Source organism: Dendrobates tinctorius, unplaced genomic scaffold (genome assembly GCF_039654945.1).
Source record: "Dendrobates tinctorius isolate UK_male_01 unplaced genomic scaffold, ASM3965494v1 ptg000155l, whole genome shotgun sequence".
Taxonomy (NCBI): Eukaryota; Metazoa; Chordata; class Amphibia; order Anura; family Dendrobatidae; genus Dendrobates; species Dendrobates tinctorius.
Window position 1 is genome coordinate 6773236 of NW_027361822.1, and position 23517 is coordinate 6796752.

The following is a 23517-nucleotide window of genomic DNA, read 5'->3' on the forward strand; positions in this document are numbered from 1 at the left end:
GGACCTGAGTAGCTGCCCGCCGACCACCAATGAGAGGTTGCCACCTCATGATCATGCTCAGTAGGACGAAACCTGGACTTAGTCTCAGGAACAACTGTTCACTGCTGTTTGCTGTTGATTGCTACAGCTGAACCTGGAGCGGCAGCAGCGATCAATCGCACAGCACAGGTCTGAGCAATGCGCTGAGAACGATGTCTCTGCTGAGCAGGATCCGCTGTGGCCGAGACTGAATGGGAGACCACAGGAGAAGACATGGCTTGGGATTCATCCTGTGCAGAGGGAGAATCCCGGCGCCTAACACTCGGTCTGGGGTTCCATGCTAGATCTTGCCTCGTGGGGTAAGGATGATTAGGAGAAAGGTCAGTAATCATCCCAGAACTACACTGGAGGACCTGGTCAATGACCTGAAGAGAGCTGGGACCACAGTCTCAAACATTACCATTAGTAACACACTATGCCGTCATGGATTGAAATCCTGCAGGGCACACAAGGTCCCCTACTTGCTAGCACAAGTCCATGCCTATTTGAAGTTCACCAATGACGAACTGGATGATCCAGATGAGGCATGGGAGAAGGCTTTGCTCCATACACCTGATACACAGCTCCACTCCGTACACATCGCACACACAGTGCTCTGTTCCGTACACCTTGGTACACACGCAGCTCTGCTCCCTACATGTTGTACACACACAGTTCTGCTCCATACACCTGTAACATAATGATGTGGGAACATAAAGAAAACATTAGGAGAAATTCAAAAGGTTTCACATATTTGCAGGTTTTGATCAAATCAGAGAGTTGATCGATAGGAGACAAGGGCACAAAAGCAATGTCTGTTAGGGTACCGGCTTTTCTGCTCTCAGATACCTAGTCACAAGTCTTTATTACAACCACAGAGATATGAAATGGGGCCATGTCTTTACATTACCTAAGGGAGAATATATTTTAATTGGGGAAAGAAAATATTTTAGTTGGGAATAACAAGGTCATAAATCATGGAATCTGTTGGAGGAGAACATAATTTTACCTCTATATAAGTCACTAGTGAGACCACACTTAGAATACTGTGTACAGTTCTGGTCTCCGGTGTATAAGAAAGACATAGCTGAAGTGGAGTGGGTGCAGAGAAGAGCGACCAAGGTTATTAGGGAACTAGGGGGTCTGCAATACCAAGACAGGTTATTACACTTGGGGTTATTTAGTTTGGGAAATCGAAGGCTTAGGGGTGATCTTATTACAATGTATAAATATATGCGGGGACAATACAAAGACCTTTCTAATGATCTTTTTACTCTTAGACCTGTGACGGGGACAAGGGGGCATCCTCTACGTCTGGAGGAAAGAAGGTTTAAGCATAATCAGAGACGCGGATTCTTTACTGTAAGAGCAGTGAGACTATGGAACTCTCTACCATATGATGTTGTAATGAGTGATTCCCTACTAAAATTTAAGAAGGGACTGGATGCCTTTCTTGAAAAGTATAATATTACAGGGTATATACACTAGTTTCCTTAATACTGCGGTGATCCAGGGAGCTTGTCTGATTGCCATATGTGGATTCGGGAAGGAATTTTTTTCCCCAATGTGAAGCTTACTGTTTGCTACATGGGTTTTTTGCCTTCCACTGGATCAACATGTTAGGCTTTGAGTTGAACTAGATGGACTTAAAATCTTCCTTCAACCATAAAAAAACCCTCTGAATTCCTTGAAAACTAGTTGTACCCAGCTTTCTATGCCTTCTGTAACAAATAAAGCTTGACACAAAGACACCTCTACTTTATATCAGAGGCAACACTCTGTGTTATTACTTTTATGAATAAAACTTATAAAGCTAATTTAAAAATAATAAATTATCAGATATGTGAATTGCCTAAATAATAATCAAAGCAAAGTACAAATATTTGCCATAACAATTCTTCCCTTTTTGTTATTTACAATGTATTCATCATCTACCTCCCCATGCTATGTGTAAAATAATGCATATCCTGTAAAATACTCAGGACTAGTTACCAGATAAAAATATAGTGGTTTATTTGGATTCTTCCATCAAAGAAAGGTTATTACAGAAAAACAGGTGAATAAAAATAAGTGAAAGAGATATTGTCCATTAGATCATGCTCTGAGATCCCACATGGCAAAAGCAACATGTATTCTTCTTCTCTCCGAGATCCTGAATAGCAAATGGCTGCTGTGTCTCAGTTCGGCTTCTCACATCGCCGTCAAGTAATATACCAGCTGTTATGTCATGTCATCTTGCGTCTGTCTCTCATGATGGTGAGGGAAGAAGAGGAGCCACCTCTACAGTTAGCCATGAATTATATACGTCTCCTAAAGCACGTGGTCTCTACATATATGGAGCTGTCTTTCTACCATGAGCCAAGCTTAAAAATAGCCTATGTCATGGAAGCTAAAGCATTCTACAGAACTGGGTCTTATAAGAAATTAACGGATTATTAATATTTAACAATTCCCCCTTTTGAGGGAGACAGACATTAATTGGAACCCTCAAATATAACGATCTTTTTTCTTCTTTTCTTCTTCTTTGACAAAATAATTTAATATCAATAATAATAATAATAATAATAATAATAATAATAGATTACCGTTATAAGTACTCAATGACATAATTGATGTGAATTCATGTTATGGTAAGCCGTGAACAATATTCATATAAAATATGTATAATTATACTTCCCTAAGTCTAAATTGAAGCATCTCAGGTCCAGTCATCATCATCTGATGTCATCTGGTCTTCATTTTGATGTCTTCTGTCTTCTTCTTGGTTCTTTTAAAAATACAGTTTTCTTATAGCATATAGATGTTGTAGGAATTGTGTGGTGTATCAAATCAAAGTCCATAAATTCAAATGTTGATAAGAAACAAAGTCTATAGATGAAATGCAGCTTTAATATCTGTGCAGTGTCATCTTTAAAAACCTGGGCTTACATTGGCTCGCCTTGGATATTCTGGAATCCTCCATCGGTACTGGTCTTTGAACAGGTGTGACGTCTTTGGTCAGCAAAGCAAGGGTTAAAATGACTCTTCCTTGCTAAACATAGCACCATAACCAGTCCTTGTCCTAATGCACAGGACATATGTCAGGGTTGTAGCTTCCTGATAATTACCTTCATTGTTCACCAGCTTTCATCGAAGCTTTTCAGGTGATTGAAAACCTCTGGAACTTGATAAGAACGTGATAACACCGTTCATCTCAGCATCATAGGATCATCGTCCTCTGGTTGTCAGGTTAGACACTTTAATTGTGACTGTCGGTGGTGGATACTGCACTTGTGACTGTCAGTGGTGGATACTGCACTTGTGACTGTCAGTGGTGGATACTGCATTTGTAATTAACAGTCTATTACTCAGTAATCATAGCTTTGTTACCTTCTGGGACTTCTGGATCGCGGCATTCTTCTTCTTGCAACTGATAAAAATCAATGAAGTTTAGAAATGTGAAAAGTCTTTATTAACATAATTTCAGTATCTTGCTTGAAGTCTTCATTCCCTATTCTATACCAAATCTGGTAATTTCCCTATCCCATAATATCACAGCGTACCATAGCAATCAGTAATATCCATATAATTATTATCAGAATTTGTACTGTATATGGATTTCAATATTTGAAATAATAAAAGAATAATAAGTGAAAATACATTATTATCCATTTTTTTCATGTGATAGAACATTTTTATGTCATAGGTGTAATTACCTTTTTCAACCCATAGGTGTCACTGTGTTTTATGTAACCAGTGTTTTCATCTTTATTAATAAGGAATATATTTATTATACTAATAATATGTAGGAATGTATAGCCATGAACCAAAATAAGAATATATGAGTGAGCGAATGAATGAATAAAAGAATTGTTGCATATAACTCAGAAGTGAAACATTTTCCTTAGTAATAGAACCATATAATTGCTATATTTAATGAAGCAATATTCTCAGTAGATATTACTTTACTAAATATTGGTGAAAGAATTAAAAATAATGAAAAATAAGAATAAAAATAAAAATAAGAATAAGGCCTTTATGTTGATGCAGAGTAGTTATGTCTTCAGTAACATATACCCTTAGTATTTCCATGATCTGGATTATTTCATAATTGTCATAAACTTGTGTTACCAAAATATTCAAATTATGCAACTTTGCATGTAATTCCTCTTAGTGTAAAGAAATGACTCTTTACAATACTTGTTATTATACCCAATACTTATACCATTGTACCTTATTAATATTTTTTTTTCCTATTAAAATGTGTGAAGAAGAGGTATTAATCAAATGTGATTATGTAGTCAGGATAAAAAACATATTTCCCCCTTAATACCAAAAAATATTGTTTCATGAAATAATTCATTTATCAAAACCAAAATTAAAAATAATTAATGTATAAATTATGTGAATTTATACTTGCTTATACCATTATTTGTCTGAAGATGTGTAACCATCAAAATTAATTTGAATATCATAAAATTATCCTTTGGAAAAATTAATTTAAATGTAGTTTAAGATTAACACACTTGGACAGAGAAGGAAGGTCCACTATTCCCAGATGCAGCTGGTGAATACCAGGCTCTGTGCTGGTGCCTGTTTAAAAGAGCTAAAGCTGATAAGGAAAGAATAGATTTTCTTCCTAAACTATTTTCTATTTTGTTGTGCGATTGCACTTATCCACAATTAACTAAATCAAGAAATAATTACTATAGAAATACAGAAATATATGTTGTATAGATAATATTTCATTATATATATCCTAATATTCTAATAATTTAACTGATCTGCATATTTCCTCCTAAAGATAAAAGCTTTTGGGGTTTTTTTTTTTTTCTCTCTTATAGAATCCTGAGGTCTCACAAACATATCACATTACTCGCTCAGCAGCTGCTCATACACTCAGTCACTGTCACTCAGACTGTGTCACATATTAACTTTCATAAATATATATGTATAGCTATACTTGACATTTAGGCCTGGAAAAAAAATTCCATTGCTTTGCAAAAGTTGAGACCCCCTTTAAAATTCTTTTCCTAAGGAACAGGGACATAGTATACTGGTATACTTGTATTATTAGAACAAGGTTCAAATTCCCCTGCTGTGGTTGTCATTCAAACCATGCAGTAAAAAAGCACACACCCAGAACATTTTAAAAAGCAATTGGTTATTTCCTTTTAAGGGTTAGATATATAAAATCATGCAATATTGCAACTTCCTGTGTAAATAAAGGCATAAATCCTTGGAAGAGAATTTTTCTCGATTAAGTCCTGCTTTGAAATGAAAATTCTAAGGAAACATAAAAAAATAAGGTTAATATCATATTCATATTCTAAATATTATTACTGATGTAGATTTTAATTTTCATTAAAAAATACAGTTCTACTATTTCTACTTCTACAAACACTCTATATATATACTGTATGACTATGTATATATCCACAAACCATAAAACTACAGGATTATACTCTATAAAATAATTACATATAACTCACTAATTGTATAACACTGTTACACAATATATATATTACTTTTTCTAACCAATTCCTACACCCATACTTATTTCTCTGCAAAAAATATCCTGAAAGGTTCTTGCCATTTTAAAGCTGATAGATTCTTGGAGCAGAGTATTCAGTTTACAGGCCATGATGTCACTCACCACCTGTTTCTGTCTGTTAAATTCGGCCATCTTTGTTACAGAAAGAAAATCAGAACTCATCATTTTTCTTAATTCAATTTGTGTCTTTTCGGTGTTTTTTTGCATCATTCCATATGGTTTATAACAAACATGTGATTTTCTTTTTCTTTCTTCGTAGATTTGATTTTGGGGAAAACTCATTTTAGAAGGTTTTGCTAATACCGGCTTCTGATAAGATTTTACTCTGCCTGTCTTTACAAAATTAGCACAATTTACTTTCCTCTCACGATTCTCGTGTTTTCTGGCAAAATCAAGGGATTGCGCACATTCAAACAAAGAATCTTTTTGTGACGCAATAACATGAGATGCAGGATTTAGAAACCAAAATTTGCTTACAAAACTCCTTATGAGGGACGGTGTTTTGACATTCTCACTCAGCATTCTATACAAACGTTCATATATGGACATGAACGTAAAAATACATTCCTTCCGACCAATCCTTAATTTTTGAAGAATATCAATATCTGGATGATTTTCATTTGATGAACAAAAAATGAGAATTTTTAATCTGTCCTTATCAGTTAAATTCTCATGTGTCTCACCAGATAACTTTAAAGACAATCTCCTAGCAAAATTTACAGGGATCCACATTTTGAACAACTGATTCTTCTCCTCATTAGATAAATCAAAGTTATCAGAACAACTTTCAAAGATCTCAGAGTTTCTATAAACATCTATTTTGTTGTCATAAGCAGGAATTATTTGGCATATCTTTATCAAATCCTTCCTCACGCTACTTCGGAATTGGGCCTGTGAGTCTTCTATTTTTAGTGGTACGTCTTTCCTTTGTACATCCTCTACGTCAGTTCTGAAGTCTCCTCCTACTTCTCCATCTTGTTCCACGTCTGCAAGGTCACCTTCAATAGCTGCTACTACTTGTAACTGTTTCTCCACATTACAGTGAATCTCGGGAATATCACTATCCTCTACACAATCATTTTTAGATTTCTCTGACACAGATCTATGAAATATATCTACCATCTGTAGAATATTTTTTAATCTCTCTCTTTCTCTATTGAAAAACTTAGAATCTAACCTCTGATTCTCGAGTTCACACTCGGCATATAAACTTAACCATAAAACTTCTGAATTAGAATTGTCTACAGACTTAAATTTCAATTTACTCTGCTTAGCAAGACAATTAATGACATCCATTTTATCTTACCTTGAAATGTCTCAGCTCCTTTGATGGACAACGCTGGGTTCCTGTCTTCACACGTCTGGCTTACGTCTGGTACTTTTGGCACTTGTAGTACTTCTCAATCTATCTGGTACTTCTTACTTCTAGGTTCTATGTGATTCTTGTAAGTAGTGGAATTCCCGATAACTTGCACATATGATTTGACGTTAGCAAAGTCCAATCCCCCGTGTGTGCAAGTTGAGGGAAATCCGCAAAAAAGTACAAAAATTCAGATCTGGCTGGCTCTCCAATGTAAAATAATGCATATCCTGTAAAATACTCAGGACTAGTTACCAGATAAAAATATAGTGGTTTATTTGGATTCTTCCATCAAAGAAAGGTTATTACAGAAAAACAGGTGAATAAAAATAAGTGAAAGAGATATTGTCCATTAGATCATGCTCTGAGATCCCACATGGCAAAAGCAACATGTATTCTTCTTCTCTCCGAGATCCTGAATAGCAAATGGCTGCTGTGTCTCAGTTCGGCTTCTCACATCGCCGTCAAGTAATATACCAGCTGTTATGTCATGTCATCTTGCGTCTGTCTCTCATGATGGTGAGGGAAGAAGAGGAGCCACCTCTACAGTTAGCCATGAATTATATACGTCTCCTAAAGCACGTGGTCTCTACATATATGGAGCTGTCTTTCTACCATGAGCCAAGCTTAAAAATAGCCTATGTCATGTAAGCTAAAGCATTCTACAGAACTGGGTCTTATAAGAAATTAACGGATTATTAATATTTAACACTATGGTAGCTTGTAGGGGACAAATCCCATTCATCTTGTTTGTATATCTCATCATATATGTTTACTGGAGGAGCACTGTGGTATTTTACAGATGTGATAACTGACGGTCCATGATGTCTGATCTCACGTCTCTTTACATAGTGTCGTCGTAACAAATATACCAGTTCTACCAATTACATACACTAGTAATACTAACATTTAAGCAATGAAAGGGTAAATGAATATACTCTTATTGACTATCCCCATTTCCACTATATGAGGTCTACCATTCGGTCTGGGGTGGTTGTCTGCAGCTCGTTTATATAGGGAATGTTTGGGAACAGCATTTATATGTAGATCAGCATACAGAAGTAAGAAGGTAGCAGGTGTAAGATGTGCTAAGGTACAGGTTACTTCTACACCCGGGGGAAGCCATTTCTAGGCCTGTTGACCACATCTATAATATAATGGTGGAAGCGTCACTCTGAAGCATTTATAGACTGAGCAAGAGCGACGCGTCTGCGCAGTCTGGACCCCACAGAGTGACGCATCCACCCAGGAGATCGCGGTATGCGTAAGCACTGAACGCATACCGCGATCTCCGCAACACCTTACCGATCCGGTGTTGCTGTTGCCGCAGGGTCTTGCGTCTTGATGTGATGTCTGGAGAGGGCGGGTTGTGGTGCCGGAAGCGGCGCATGCGCAGTCTGCACTTACTGCCGCCATTTTGTAAAAGACACACTGCAGTGTGTCATCAAGAAAATGGCGCCAGAAAGCGAGGACTGCGCAGGCTCCGAGTCCGGCAGCACAACACGCCCTCTCCAGACATCACAGCACAACAACTTAACGATCGGGTATTGACGCGGGCCCTCTCCTGACATCACGGCGAGACCCCGCGTCAATACCCGTTCATTACGTTGTTGGGCCGTGATGTCTGGACAGGGCGTGGTGTGGTGCTGGACTCGGCACCTGCGCAGTCCTCGCTTTCCACCGCCATGCTGTAGAAGACTACAGTGTATCTTCAAGAAAATGGCTTCCAGCTTCAGGTAGGATGGTTCCATTGGGGTTGATATACCTTTGGCCTCTGACATTCCAAACTGATTCAGAATCGAATTAATTTTTGCACTTTGGTTTAGAAGAAAACTTCCATCTTTCTCTCTCTGAATTTGGATTCCTAGATAATATGTCACATTTCCAAGGTCTTTCGTTTCAAAATGCTGGTTCAGAATTTCAGCCATTTTTCCAATTTCTGCGTCTTCCTGATGAACTACAATCACATCGTCCACATATAAGAGAATATACATCCACTTTCCATCTGTATATTTTGTGTATAAGCATGGATCCGCTTGACCTCTTTTAAAACCTTCTTCCAACAAGACCTTATTCATCTTGGTGTTCCACGCTCTCGCTGATTGTTTAAGACCATAAAGGGATTTTTGTAGTTTGCAAACAAGATTCTCTTCACCCCCTTTTACATAACCTTCAGGTTGAGTCATGTATAAGTCCTCCTCAATGTCACCATTTAAAAAGGCAGTTTTTATATCCAAATGTCTGACATTCATCTTTTGTACAGCAGCTACAGCTAACAAAGCTCTGAACGTGATCTGTTTAGCGACTGGAGCAAACGTAGCATCGTAATCTTCGTCATACTTTTGAGAATATCCTTTTGCCACCAACCTTGCTTTAAATCTGTGGACTTTACCTTCAGAGTCATATTTGGTTTTGAAGACCCACTTGCACTTGATTGCCTTTTTTGCCCTGTGGTAGCTTGGTGAGTTTCCAAGTTTGAAGCGATTTGATTTCCTCATTAGCGGCATTGATCCACTTTGCTCTTTCATGGACAGGTAGTTCTTGCATTTCATCCCATGACTGCAGCTCTGATTCAGGTAGTGTCTTGACTATGTAGGATAGACGTTTAGCTGGCATGCCTTTGTTTGATCTTGACAATCTCCTGATTTCGGATTCACCTGATTTTTCTGTTGTTCCTTCAGTGGTTGAAGAATCCAGCCAGACCTCTACATCCTCCTTGTTATTGTCTTGTAATTGTGACTTCAGCTGGACTACTGGCGTGATGTCACAAAACTTGGGGGACACAAAGTTCTCATCAATCACTACATCTCTACTTATTGTGACCTTGTTTGTTTCTGGGTGTAGAATCCTATAACCTTTCTGGGTTTCACTGTAGCCTACCAGGATCCCTTCCTTAGCGTGAGATTCCCACTTAGTTCGCCTTTCTTTGGGAATATGTACAAGTGCTTTACTTCCGAATATTCTTATATGATGTAGTTTTGGCTTTCTGCTGTTCCATTGCTCAAACGGAGATTTCTCTGTAGCTTTACCTGGTAGTCTGTTCTGAAGATAGCAAGCTGTCATGATTGCTTCACCCCAATATGCTGTGGGCAGATTTGCATCAAACAACATTCTTCTTCCACTTTCACAGAGTGTTCGGTTCCTTCTTTCCGCGACACCATTTTGCTCAGGATTGTACGGTACAGTGGTCTGAAATAGGATTCTATTTTTCTTTAAAATGCTCTGTGTCTCATTACTTATGTATTCAGGCCCATTATCTGCACGTAGAATCTTTGGCATTCTCCCAAATTTATTATTTACCTCAGCTAGATATACTTCAAGTTTCTCTGAAACTTCTTTCTTGCTGTGAAGCAGATGGACAACTGTATATCTTGAATGATCATCAATAAATGTGAGAAAATATCTCTTCTTCCCAGGAGTCTGAGTGCTCATTGGACCACAGACATCTGTATGTATTAAATCTAGTGTCTGTTCTGTTCTTGTTGTACTTTTCTTAGGAAAAGCTTTTCTAGACATTTTCCCTTTGATGCAGCTAGTACATTTCATTGGATACATAGATCAATTGTAATGTCCTCAGCTAGTTGCTTCTGAACTAACTTCCTTATTGCTTCTGGGTCTCTGTGTGCTAGGCGCCTATGCCATACATGAATGCAGTTATTGTGCCTTTCTTCCTGAGCAGTGTACACACTCTTTGCATTTAAGATGGTAAAGTTCATTTGTGATTTTTCCTTCTGCTAGTGTGTTGCCCTCTTTTGAGATGATGCAGCTATCATGCTTAAATGTAACTTCATTTCCCTGTTTTGTGAGTTTCTTCACAGATAGTAAATTACTCTCAAGACTAGGCACATAGAGCACATCTTTTACTGGGATCTTCTTGCTTTGTGTTGGTGAGATTTGACAATCAATATAACCATCTCCTATTCCTTGTGAAGTCATGTACTGACCATTAGCCATAATCACTTTCTCTGACTTACTTTGGTTAAGCTTAGAAAAGAAGTCTGTTATTAGTCATGTGACTAGTTGCTCCAGAGTCTATACACCATGCATGCTTTGATGTATTTACACTGACAGTAAATGCAGTTTCAGTATTCACAGAATCATTTTCTGCAGACTTTTAACCCTTTGAAGACTGCTTTGCTTTTTCAGCTGATTCATTCTAGCTTTCCAGATTCTACAGTCGGCTTTCAAATGTCCTGATTTCTTGCAAACATTCACGTGTTTCTTTTAGGTGCTTTCTATTATCATTTAGATTTTGTGTCTGTATAGCAGATTCTGCATTGCATGTCCTGCTGCTTACACCTTCCGCTTTCCGCTTATATTCATCTATGAGCTTCCCTCTGACATACTCCAATGTAAGCTCATCATCTGGGCGCGCATCTAGTACGGTTACAAGCGTGTCATAGCTTTCTGGAAGACCACTAAGCAGTAATGCGGCTACATGAAAGTCCTTCAAATCTTCCCCAATGCCTCTCAGGCGTTCTACAATCTCTAGAATGCTAGTTATGTAGCCCTGCATATCCTGGCCATTCTGTAGTTTAGACTGGTACAATTTTCTCATGAGATAAAGTTTATTGCTTAAATTTATCCTCTCATGCACCTTTTGCAGCTGCTCCCACATTTCTCTTGCAGTCTCACTTTTACACACATGCACAATCTGATCATCTATACTGAGTGATATGGTACTTTGTGCTTTCTGATCCATCTCTATCCACTCCTATGATACTGGGTCAGGTTTAGGCTCCTGTGTGTATTTCCACGTACCTTCTCTTATCAGCAGCATTTTCATTTTGAATTTCCAGGATTGATAATTCTGGTTAGTGAGACTTGGCACAGTAAACTTCATGGAGTTGCTGCTGCTGGTGGCCATCTTTGCTGTCTTCCTTTCTTTTCTTTTCTCTGTGCTCTGGGGATCTGGGACTCTAGGACTCTGGGCCCATAACCTATTAGCAGCGGATTAATCAGTGTAACATCCAGAGTCATCAACACAGAACGTAGATTTATTCATATTCAGGTTGAACAGCTTACAGCATGAAATGTGATCAGTCTGGTATCTGCTGTGGCTTGCAGCATGGGAGCATTACAACAACAATAAGAGAGGAAGAGAAGGAGGGGGCATCCTGTCTGAGTTTCCCTCCTCCTTTTTTTTTTTACTGAACTTTGTTAACAATCTCACAATATGCACAATACATCAAACAGTACAGTAACAGTACAGTAGTAGTTGTTGCAATACATACAGATCAATATGCATTATTCCAACACCAGATATAAATCCTTAGGCAGGGGACAATGTATAAAAATCAAAAGTCCTTGCATCAGAGCTTTGGCACTCCAAGTTTGGTGATTTTGAAAACCGACCTCTTTTTTCGACATGTCTTAGACTCACAAAGGCAAGCAAATGGGACAAGTTGTTCACAAGTCTGGGCAGAATCTGTAACCCACAACGCAATATTGTCCAAATATCTATGGCTATTTCCTGAAAATATCTATAGGGGTTGGACAAAATAATGGAAACACCTAATGTTTTGGCATCATAATCTTCGAACATGTTATAAACATGCAAACCGTGACATATGGCAATGTTTTGTAGTTGATTATTTGTGTTATGTGATATGTGTATGTAAATTAACTGTTTGTTTTGTAAGAACATTGATGAGAACCTGATACAAATGGCAGACCTCTCGGATTTTCAAAGAGGCCAAATTGTTGGTGCTCGTATGGCAGGCGCTAGTGTAACAGAAAGTGCCCGAATGCTTGGCGTGTCAAGAGGTACTGTCTCCAAAGTAATGACTGCGTTTGAAAGAGAAGGAAAACGTCCGCAGCAAAGCACAGGTCCGGCCGAAAGTCGAAGTTGACTGAGAGAGACCGTCGGACTCTAAAGCCAATTGTGAGAGAGGATCACAAGACCACGGCTCCGAAAATCAGTGCTGAGCTCAATGAACACCTACAGAACCCAGTTTCCACGAAAACTGTTCGTCGGGAGCTGTACAAATCTGGATTCCACGGAAGAGCTGCAATTAGAAAACCGCTGCTCTCAATGACAAATGTTTCCAAGCGTTTAGAGTGTTGTAGAAACCTCCAGAATTGGTCCCTCGAGCAATGGAAACGTGATATTCTCAGACAAATCATCGTTTACCCTATTTCCAACCTCCGGCCGAGTGTACATTTGGAGACAGCAGAAAGAAGCATTCCATCCAGACTGCCTTCTCCCAACCGTAAAACATGGCGGAGGTTCTGTGATGATCTGGGGTGCTATTTCATGGAGATCCGCCGGGCCAATGATTTCCCTTTATGGAAAAATTAACAGCCGAGATTATTTAGGCATTTTGAGCGACCAAGTGCATCCTATGGTTCAAGCACTGTTCCTGGAGGGGAACGCCATCTTTCAGGATGAAAAAGCATGGCACGAGGAACATTGTAATGAAGTTGAGCATCTCATCTGGCCCCCACAATCCCCAGACCTCAACATTATTGAGCATTTATGGTCGATTTTAGAGATTCAAGTTAGACGTCGATTTCCGCCTCCATCGTCGCTCAAAGAACTGGAGGGTGTTTTAACTGAAGAATGGGCTAAAATTCCCTTGGAAATAATTCACACCTTGTATGAATCCATACCTCGGAGAATTGAGGCTGTAATCGCCGCAGAAGGTGGACCTACACCATAATAAACTACATTTTGTTGATGTTTCCATTATTTTGTCCAACCCCTGTATCATCACTACTCACAGAAGTGCTCTCACACCTTTCCTAGTCCTCGGAGTGAGGGCATCGCAGGCTTCACTCAAGTTTTTTTACTGGAGTTTCATCTACTGGAAACTTCTTATCCATGTATGTTATCAACTTACTTTGTACTAGGTCCAGCTCACATCAATGTTTTAAGTTTTGAGGCTGCATTTTCCTGCAGAAATTACAGCAATCAAATACTCAATGTGCACATAGCCTAGACCTCTCCTGACCCCACACACGCTCTGCTCCGTACACCTCGTACACACGCGGCACCTCTCCGTACATCTCGTACACACGTGGCTCCGCTCCGTACACCTTGTACACACACGGCTCCAGTCCGTACACCTCCTACACATACTGCTCCGCTCCGTACACCTCATACACATGCGGCTCTGCTCCGTACATCTCGCACACACGCGGCTCTGCTCCGTACACCTTGTACACACGCAGCTCCGCTCCGTACACCTCGTACACACACGGCTCTGCTCTGTACACCTCGTACACACGGCTCTGCTCTGTACACCTCGTACACTCGGGGCTCCACTCCGTACACACACGGCTCCGCTCCGCACACCTGGTACACACAGGGCTCTGCTACATCGGCTCCGCTCCGTACTCCTCATACACATGCGGCTCTGCTCCCTACACCTCGTACACATGCGGCTCTGCTCTGTACACCTCGTACACACGCGGCTCCGCTCCGTACACCTCGTACACACACGGCTCCGCTCCGTACACATCGTACACACGCGGCTCCGCTCCGCACACCTGGTACACACAGGGCTCTGCTACATCGGCTCCGCTCCGTACACCTCATACACATGCGGCTCTGCTCCCTACACCTCGTACACACGCGGCTCTGCTCCGTACACCTCGTACACACACGGCTTTGCTCCCTACACCTCGTACACATGCGGCTCTGCTCTGTACACCTCGTACACACGCGGCTCCGCTCCGTACACCTCGTACACACATGGCTCCGCTCCGTACACCTCATACACACATGGCTCCGCTCCGTACACCTTGTACACACGCGGCTCTGCTACATCCACCCTGTAAACCCCTCCTGACCACACACAGAAACTTTCCCTCATCCAGCACCATGACAACCAGCACAGCACAGTCCTGCATACACTGAGGCGCCTGATCATGTGACCCCCTGACTCCTCCCCTCCTGTGACCTCATCACAGGTCCTGTGCGCACAGAGCAGCCATATATGTGGTGTGCGGCTCTGCAGGTGGAGGTAGGTGCTGGAGATTCCCCTTTACTGGGCTGCACAGGGGGCAGTAACCCCTCCATTCCCGGAGATAGCGCCCCCTGCAGGTGGAGGTAGGTGCTGGAGATTCCCCATTACTGGGCTGCACAGGGGGCTGTAACCCCTCCATTCCCGGAGATAGCGCCTCCTGCAGGTGGAGGTAGGTGCTGGAGATTCCCCATTACTGGGCGCAGGGGGCATTAACCCCTTTCACTGTCTGCACTTTTCACATGCCATAAACTGTAACATTTATTTTTGTCATTCTGGGCAATTACTAGTTTGATGATCACGGATTGAGCCTTCTGTGAATGTCTTTGTATGTGGGATTTTATTTCTAATATGTAAGTTTTTTTTTTATACAACACGTTCTGTGATACATGTAAATAATCAGATGGCAGAAAACAAAATCATTTCCCTTATTATATATATATACAGTGTATATAAATTTCTCTCCATTTCTTTTCTCCCCTTCCTACATCAGCAGATATATTTGGTATCGTCGTGTGTGTGAATGTTTAGTCTATCAAAATATAAAAAGTCGAAATGCCGGAGTTGTTTTTTCTGTCACTGCAACTCTACGAAAAAATGCAAAAGAAAGTGATGTTATTTATCCCCCAGAAAGGTATCACTAACAACGTTGGCTTCTCATTCAAAAAACAAGCCCTCGCACAGGTCCATTGATGGAATAATGAAAACTTTACGGGTCTCAGAAAATGTCGACAGAAACCTAATTTGTTTTTACATATTTTGTAAATTAATTTTCACCATTGAAGTAAAAATATAATAGTTGTGTATGCGTACATAGAAATCATAACCAGTGTGAGGCCGACACGCGGTTCGCTGCTGCTTCTACCCTCCCAAGCTGCCTCATCTGCACAGGTTCTGGCAGCACTTTACTTTTTATACTGTGTTCTTTGGATCCCATTGTTGCAATGGTTATTATATATTAGAACGCTTCCATTTACTATGCATTTGCACTTTAGCACATCGCACCTTGACCAAGTGAATGAGTTCTCCTCTGATTTTGTCTATGCAACATATCATGTTCTGATCCTGTAAACACTACTACTTGCTATTTTAGTGCTTTGGTGGGGTACTCATATATTTTCATCTCCTTTTGCCATTGCTGGGCCTTAATCTTTATACCCACTGGGATTATATCCATACTAGCTATTGAACCCATTCTACGCCCGGGTGGCGAGCATTTATATTGGTATATGGTCTCCATGCTGTCATGTGCAGCCCCCATCCTGCGCTCTCATCCTGTTTTGTGCGCCTCCATCATGTCATTTGCTACTCTCTTCCTGTGCCCTCATCCTGTCATGTGCTCCCATCCTGCGCCCCCATCCTGTTATGTAGTGCTCCTATCCTGCTCCCCCATCCTGTCATGTGGCGCTCCCATCCTGCACCCCTATCCTGTTTTGTGCACATCTATCTTGTCATGTGCTACTCTCTTCCTGTGCCGTCATCCTGTCATGTGCTCCCATCCTGCGTCCCAATCCTGTCGTGCTCCCATCCTGCACCCCCATGCTGTCATGTGCTGCTCCCATCCTGCACCCCCATCCTGTCATATGCTGCTCCCATCCTGCGCCCCCTTCCTGTCATGTGCAGCCCCCATCCTGTGCCCTCATCCTGTTTTGTGCACCTCTATCTTGTCATGTGCTACTCTCTTCCTGTGCTGTCATCCTGTCATGTGCTCCCATCCTGTGTCCCAATCCTGTCATGTGCTCCCATCCTGTGTCCCAATCCTGTCATGTGCTCCCATCCTGTGCCCCAATCCTGTCATGTGCAGACCCCAACCTGGGCCCTCATCCTGTTTTGTGCACCTCTATCTTGTCATGTGCTACTCTCTTCCTGTGCCCTCATCTTGTCATGTGCTCCCATTCTGCACCCCCATCCTGTCATGTGCAGACCCCAACCTGGGCCCTCATCCTGTTTTGTGCACCTCTATCTTGTCATGTGCTACTCTCTTCCTGTGCCGTCATCCTGTCATGTGCTCCCATCCTGTGTCCCAATCCTGTCATGTGCTCACATCCTGTGCCCCAATCCTGTCATGTGGTGCTCCCATCCTGCACCCCCATCCTGTCATGTGCTCCCATCTTGTGCCCCAATCCTATCCTGCGCCCCCATCCTGTCATGGTGCTCCCATCCTGCACCCCCATGCTGTCATGTGCTGCTCCAATCCTGCACCCCCATTCTGGTATGTGCTGCCCCCATCCTGATATATTGCTCCGCTGACGTATTTTATATATATATATTCAGTAGGAAGTGGCTGGATTGCTCCACTGACGTATCTATAAAAATAGCGCCGGAAAGAGCGGACTGCGCATGCGCCGATTCCGGCGCCACAACCCTCCCTCTCCTGACATCACAGCCTTATTTCAATAATTTCCGCCCACCAACAAAATGGCGCCTGAAGTGCGCTATACGCATGCGCCATTTCCGACGGAGGATTCATGTCCCGGCATCCAACCCGAAGAGACCCTACGGCAATACCGGATAGGTAAGTTGTTGTGCCGGAGATTGCGGTATGAGTTCAGTGCTTACGCATACCGCAATCTCCTGGGCCACAATCCTCATCCCCGGATGCGTAACTCTGTGGGGTCCAGACTGCGCAGGCGCGTCGCGCTTGCGCAGTCTATAAAGGCTTCAGACAGAGTGACGCTCCTAGCATTATATTATAGATTTTTGCATTGCATGTGGCTATCATTATTTTGCTTATTTTGTATGTACTTACCTGTTTTATATTTTTTTGATCTTGGTTGCTTGGAGATCACTCTGCCTTGTTCTACACTCAATTTTCTGCACAATCAGTTGTATTATTATGTCTGTTTTTAGACTTCTTTTGCTTTTATTGTATATACTAATAAACTATATCTTATCTTGGGTTGTGTACTTCCTTTTTCTTGAGTATATTTTAGGTACAGGTTGTAGGTACAGGTTGTATCACACCATAGTATGGGTTGGTAACCCACTTACAATTTTCTTGTGGTACTTCCTGCCTGCACCCTAAGGCTATGTGCACACGTTGCGGATTTTATGCGTTTTTGCCACGTTTTTTCGCTGCGAAATCGCATACAATAAGCAACCCATTATATTGAATGGCATTCCTCACATGCTGTGCTAATGCTGCGTATTTTTCCGCGGTGGAATCGCATCACGAAATCGCGGGACTTCCGCACACATAGGAAGGCATTGTTCCGCTTACTTTCCGCATGTGGCTATGCCCACCATGTGCAAAGTAAGCGGAAAATGTGCGGATGGTACCCGGGGTCTGGAGGAGAGGAGACTGCCCTCCAGGCCCTGGGTACCATATCCCTGTAAAAAATAGAATTAAAATAAAAAATCATGATATTCTCACCTTCCAGCGTCCCCCGCAGCCTTCCCGCCTGTCAGACTGGCTGCCGGCATCTTCCGGTCCCAGTGATGCTTTGCGACAATGACCTGTGATGACGTAGCGGTCTCGCAAGATGCTATGTCATCACAAGTCATTGTTGCAAGGCATCGCTGGGAACAGGACTTGCCGGGAGCATCGCGAGGATCGGGAACACTGCGGGGGATGCCGGAAGGTGAGAATATCACGATTTTTTATTTTTTTTAATTATTTTTAACATTTTATCTTTTTACTATTGATGCCGCATAGGCAGCCTCATAGTAAAAAGTTGGTCACACTTATCAAACACTATGTTTGACGAGTGTGACCAACCTGTCAATCAGTTTTCCAAGCGAAGCTACAGATCGCCTGGAAAATGCTAGCATTCTGCAAGCTAATTACGTTTGCAAAACGCTAGTTGTTCGCGGATTTCCCGCGGCAGGGAGTTGCGGAATTTTCACGGAAATTTCCGTGGCAATTCCGCACGTGTGCACATAGCCTAAAGGGACTGATCGTCCTTTACCCTCCCTGATTTTCATTCAGTGCTGCTGCTTCTGCCTTGGGTTCAAGTTTAACCCACGAGATATTCAAGGAGTTTACCTACATCTTTTCTAGACGTTTTGGTGCATATTTTTACAGCATGTTTACAAGTGTTGTACTATGGAGCTTATAGGCGCATTTCAAAAAAGTGTTTGTTGGGGGTGACTCCTGTATATACAATTGAGCCTTTACATTAGAAACTGTTTTGGATTTGGTATACTCAGGGTCATTATGTTGCTCCACTTTAAGGCTAAGTGCACACGTACCGGAACTCTCGCGGAAATTACCGCAAGAATTCCGGAATTCCAGTCCGCGGGAAAATCGCATTTTAAATTCCCGCGGAAAAACTAGCATTTTGCAAGCGTAATTAGCTTGCAAAATGCTAGCGTTCTCCAAGCGATCTGTAGCATCGCTTGGAAAACTGATTGACAGGTTGGTCAGACTTGTCAAACATAGTGTTTGACGAGTGTGACCAACTTTTTACTACTGAGGCCGCCTATGCGGCATCAGTAGTAAAAGATAGAATGTAAAAAAAAAAATTAAAAACGGTGTTATTCTCACCCTCCGACGTCCCTCGCATCCGTTCCCAGTAGTCCTTTGCGAAAATGCCCGCGATGACGTCAGTTCTCGCGGGATCGCGACGTCTCGCGAATGACCGCGAGACTTCGCGATCCCGCGAGAAGGGACGTCATTGCGAGCATTTTCGCAAAGGACTACTGGGAACGAGAGCGTGAAGAGAAGCGGGAAGGCTGCGCGGGACGTCGGAGGGTGAGAATAACAATATTTTTTATTTTAAATTCTATTTTTTACAGGGATATGGTACCCAAAGCCCAGAGGACAGTCTTCTCTCCTCCGGACCATGGGTACCATCCGCAATTGTTCTGCTTACTTTCCGCATGGTGTGCACAGTCACATGCGGGAAATAAGTGGAACAATGCATTCCTATGGGTGCGGGATCGCCGCGATTCCGCAAATTAATGAGCATGCTGCGGTTTTTACCGCAAAGCGATTCCGCCGTGGTAAAAACCGCAGCATTAGCACAGCATTGCGGAATCCCATAGGAATGCATGGGATGCTTATTTTTCGCGTTTTCGCAGCAAAATCGCGCGGTTAAAACCGCCGCGGAAACGCAAAAAAAACGCCATGTGTGAACTCAGCCTAATACACCAAGCATTATTAACCTAACATTTATTGATGGGCATGTGGTGACTGGGGTTAATACCGTTTCAGGGATAGGAGGCGTTTGACAGGGCTTGTAGCTCTAGTATGAGCATTCATGTGTGTTCTTTGGTTTTAATGTTTTTAGAATTGTATTGTTGTGTATGTCAATAAAGATGAATTATTTTATGTATTTTTGAGCGATCCCTGGTATTTCTTATGCCTCTTTCTTTGCTGGTTCTATGGGCAACATCTTAACAATTTCAGGGTATAAATGAATTGTCTCGTGCACTGTCAGTTTTGATGAATGATTGAACTCTTCTACTTCTTCGAGCAAGAGAAAATTTTTGCTGAAATCTGGTCAATCTGTTTACTGTGGGAGTGGAATTTTTTTCCCTGTGAATTCATGTTTATCTTCCTGCTTATAAAAGTTGGGAGATATGTCTACTCCACCAAATATATATATAAACTTTGCTATGAATTTTATGTTTTTATGTATGCCTTTGCTGGTCACACTCCCTTTCATTTAATATTAGCTCAAGAAGCAGATTTTCAGAGAGATCTATGTCCTGCCCATATGTCTAAATGGCTCACTTACATATTAAGAAAAAAATTATCTGGAATAAGACATTGCAGATATCAAGGTACCATTTTATAAAACTTTCTTTGACCTCCATGCCCATGTAAACGCTTAGGCCGGGATCACACATGCAAGGAATACGGCCGAGTCTCGCATGTTAATACCCGGCTCTGCAGCCAGCACTCGGGAGCGGAGCGTGCGGCTCCATGTATTGCTACGCGGCCACACGCTCTGCTCCAAGTTGCCGGGTATTAACATGCGAGACTCAGCCGTATTCCTCTAATGTGCCATCCTGTCCTTAGGCGGGTTGGTCCTTTTGAATAATTATTTTCAAGGGACTAATTTACTTTCCATGTTGACACAATTAATACATGGAAGATATGTCGTGTGATTGGATTTTCTAGCTGAAAAAAAAATTTCATCTGAATGTGTGTTAAATCCCTCATCACTCCTACTCAGATTCTCTCGCATTTTTCTTTAGTCTCTGATTACTTTGCTTCAACTATAACATAGGTTGCAGCAGCCATTATGTACAACACATGTACATGCAGGTCTACAGAGGATACATGCCATACGTATTGGCATCACTCCTGTGGCCTGTGATTATTTCTAGCCATTATATAAAAGTGTCGTGTTGCTTTGACCTCAACCATGGAGGAGCTGCCTTAATAGTATGTCGAGCCCATATAATATGTGTAGAAAACCAAACATCTACACATTATATCTCCTTATATCTATATACAATGCCTTGAGAAAGTATTCGGCTCCCTGGAACTTTTCAACCTTTTCCCACATATTATGCTTCAAATATAAAGATACCAAATGTAAATTTTTGGTAAAGACTCAACAACAAGTGGGACACAATTGTGAAGTTGAACGAAATTTATTGGTTATTTTACATTTTTGTGGAAATTCAAAAACTGAAAAGTGGGGCGTGCAATATTATTTGGCCCCTTTACTTTCAGTGCAGCAAACTCACTCCAGAAGTTCATTGTGGATCTCTGAATGATCCAATGTTTTCCTAAATGACTAATGATGATAAATATAATCCACCTGTGTGTAATCAAGTCTCCGTATAAATGCACCTGCTCTGTGATAGTCTCAGGGTTCTGTTTGAAGCACAGACAGCATAATGAAGACCAAAGAACACAACAGGCAGGTCCGTGATACTGTTGTGGAGAAGTTTAAAGCCGGATTTGGATACAAAATGATTTCCAAAACTAAACATCCCAAGGAGCACTGTGCAAGTGATCATATTGAAAGGGAAGGAGTATCATACCACTGCAAATCTACCAAGACCCGGCCGTCTCTCTAAACTTTCATCTCAAACAAGGAGAAGACTGATCAGAGATGCAGCCAAGAGGCCCATGATCACTCTGGATGAACTGCAGAGATCTACAGCTGAGGTGGGACAGTCTGTCCATAAGACAACAATCAGTCGTACACTGCACAAATCTGGCCTTTATGGAAGAGTGGCAAGAAGAAAGCCTTTTCTCAAAGATATCCATAAAAAGTGTCATTTAAAGTTTTCAACAAGCCACCTGGGAGACACACCAAACATGTGCAAGAAGGTGCTCTGGTCAGATGAAACCAAAATCGAACTTTTTGGCAACAATGCCAAACTATATGTGATCACCCTGAACACACCATCCCCACTGTCAAACATGGTGGTGGCAGCATCATGGTTTGGGCTTGCTTTTCTTCAGCAGGGACAGGGAAGATGGTTAAAATTGATGGGAAGATGGATGGAGCCAAATACAGGACCATTCTTGAAGAAAACTTGTTGGAGTCTACAAAAGACCTGAGACTGGGACGGATTTGTCTTCCAACAAGACAATGATCTCAAACATAAAGCAAAATCTACAATGGAATGGTTCACAAATAAACGTATCCAGGTGTTAGAATGGCCAAGACAAAGTCTAGACCTGAATCCAATCGATAATCTGTGGAAAGAGCTGAAAACTGCTGTTCCCAAATGATCTCCGTCAAACCTTACTGAGCTTGAGCTGTTTGCCAAGCATGAATGGGCAAGAATTTCAGTCTATCGATGTACAAAACGGATAGAGACATACCCCAAGCAACTTGCAGCTGTAATCGCAGCAAAAGGTGGTGCAACAAAGTGTTAAGTTAAAGGGGCCAAATAATATTGCACGCCCCACTTTTCAGTTTTTGAATTTCCACAAAAATGTAAAATAAACAATAAATTTTGTTCATCTTCACAATTGTGTCCTACTTGTTGTTGATTCTTCACCAAAAATTTACATTTGGTATCTTTATGTTTGAAGCATGATATGTGGAAAAAGGTTGAAAAGTTCCAGGGGGCCGAATACTTTCGCAAGGCACTGCATATAAAACTGAATTATTTATTTATATAGCACCATTGATTCCATGGTGCTGTACATGAGAAGGGGTTACATACAAATTACAGATATCACTTACAGTAGCAAACTAACAATGACAGACTGATACAGAGGGGAGAGAGGACCCTGCCCTTTTCGGGCTTACATGCTACAGGATGGTGGGGAAGGAGACAGTAGGTTGGTGGGTTGCAGCAGTTCCGGTGTTGGTTGAGGTGATATCACTGGTAGTGGTGAGAGAGAAGGAGGTAGCGGGGTCATTGCAAGCTGTAGGCTTTCTTGAAGAGGTGGGTTTTCAGGTTCCCTCTGAAGGATCCAAATGTGGTTGATAGTCGGACTTGTTGGGGCAAAGAATTCCAGAGAATAGGGGCTATTCGGGAGAAGTCTTGGAGGCGGTTGGGTGAGGAGCGAATAAGTGTGGAGGAGAGAAGGAGGTCTAGGGATGATCGGAGATTACGTGAGGGAAGGTATCGGGAGATTAGATCAGAGACATATTGAGGAGACGGGTTATAGATGGCGTTGTAGGTCAGTATTAGTAATTTGAACTGGATACGCTGAGGGAATGGGAGCCAGTGAAGAGATCTGCAGAGGGGAGAAGCGGAGGAGTAGCGAGGAGAGA

At 41.7% G+C, this 23517-nt stretch overlaps 1 protein-coding gene across 1 annotated transcript in view; it reads left to right on the forward strand.

Annotated features, from left to right (window-relative positions):
• LOC141051170 (uncharacterized) overlaps positions 1 to 23517 on the forward strand; it is a 211955-nt gene that overhangs the window by 85122 nt on the left and 103316 nt on the right. Inside the window, 1 exon segment of the mRNA XM_073548035.1 lies at positions 21055 to 21116. Coding sequence (XP_073404136.1) covers positions 21055 to 21116 — 62 coding nt within the window.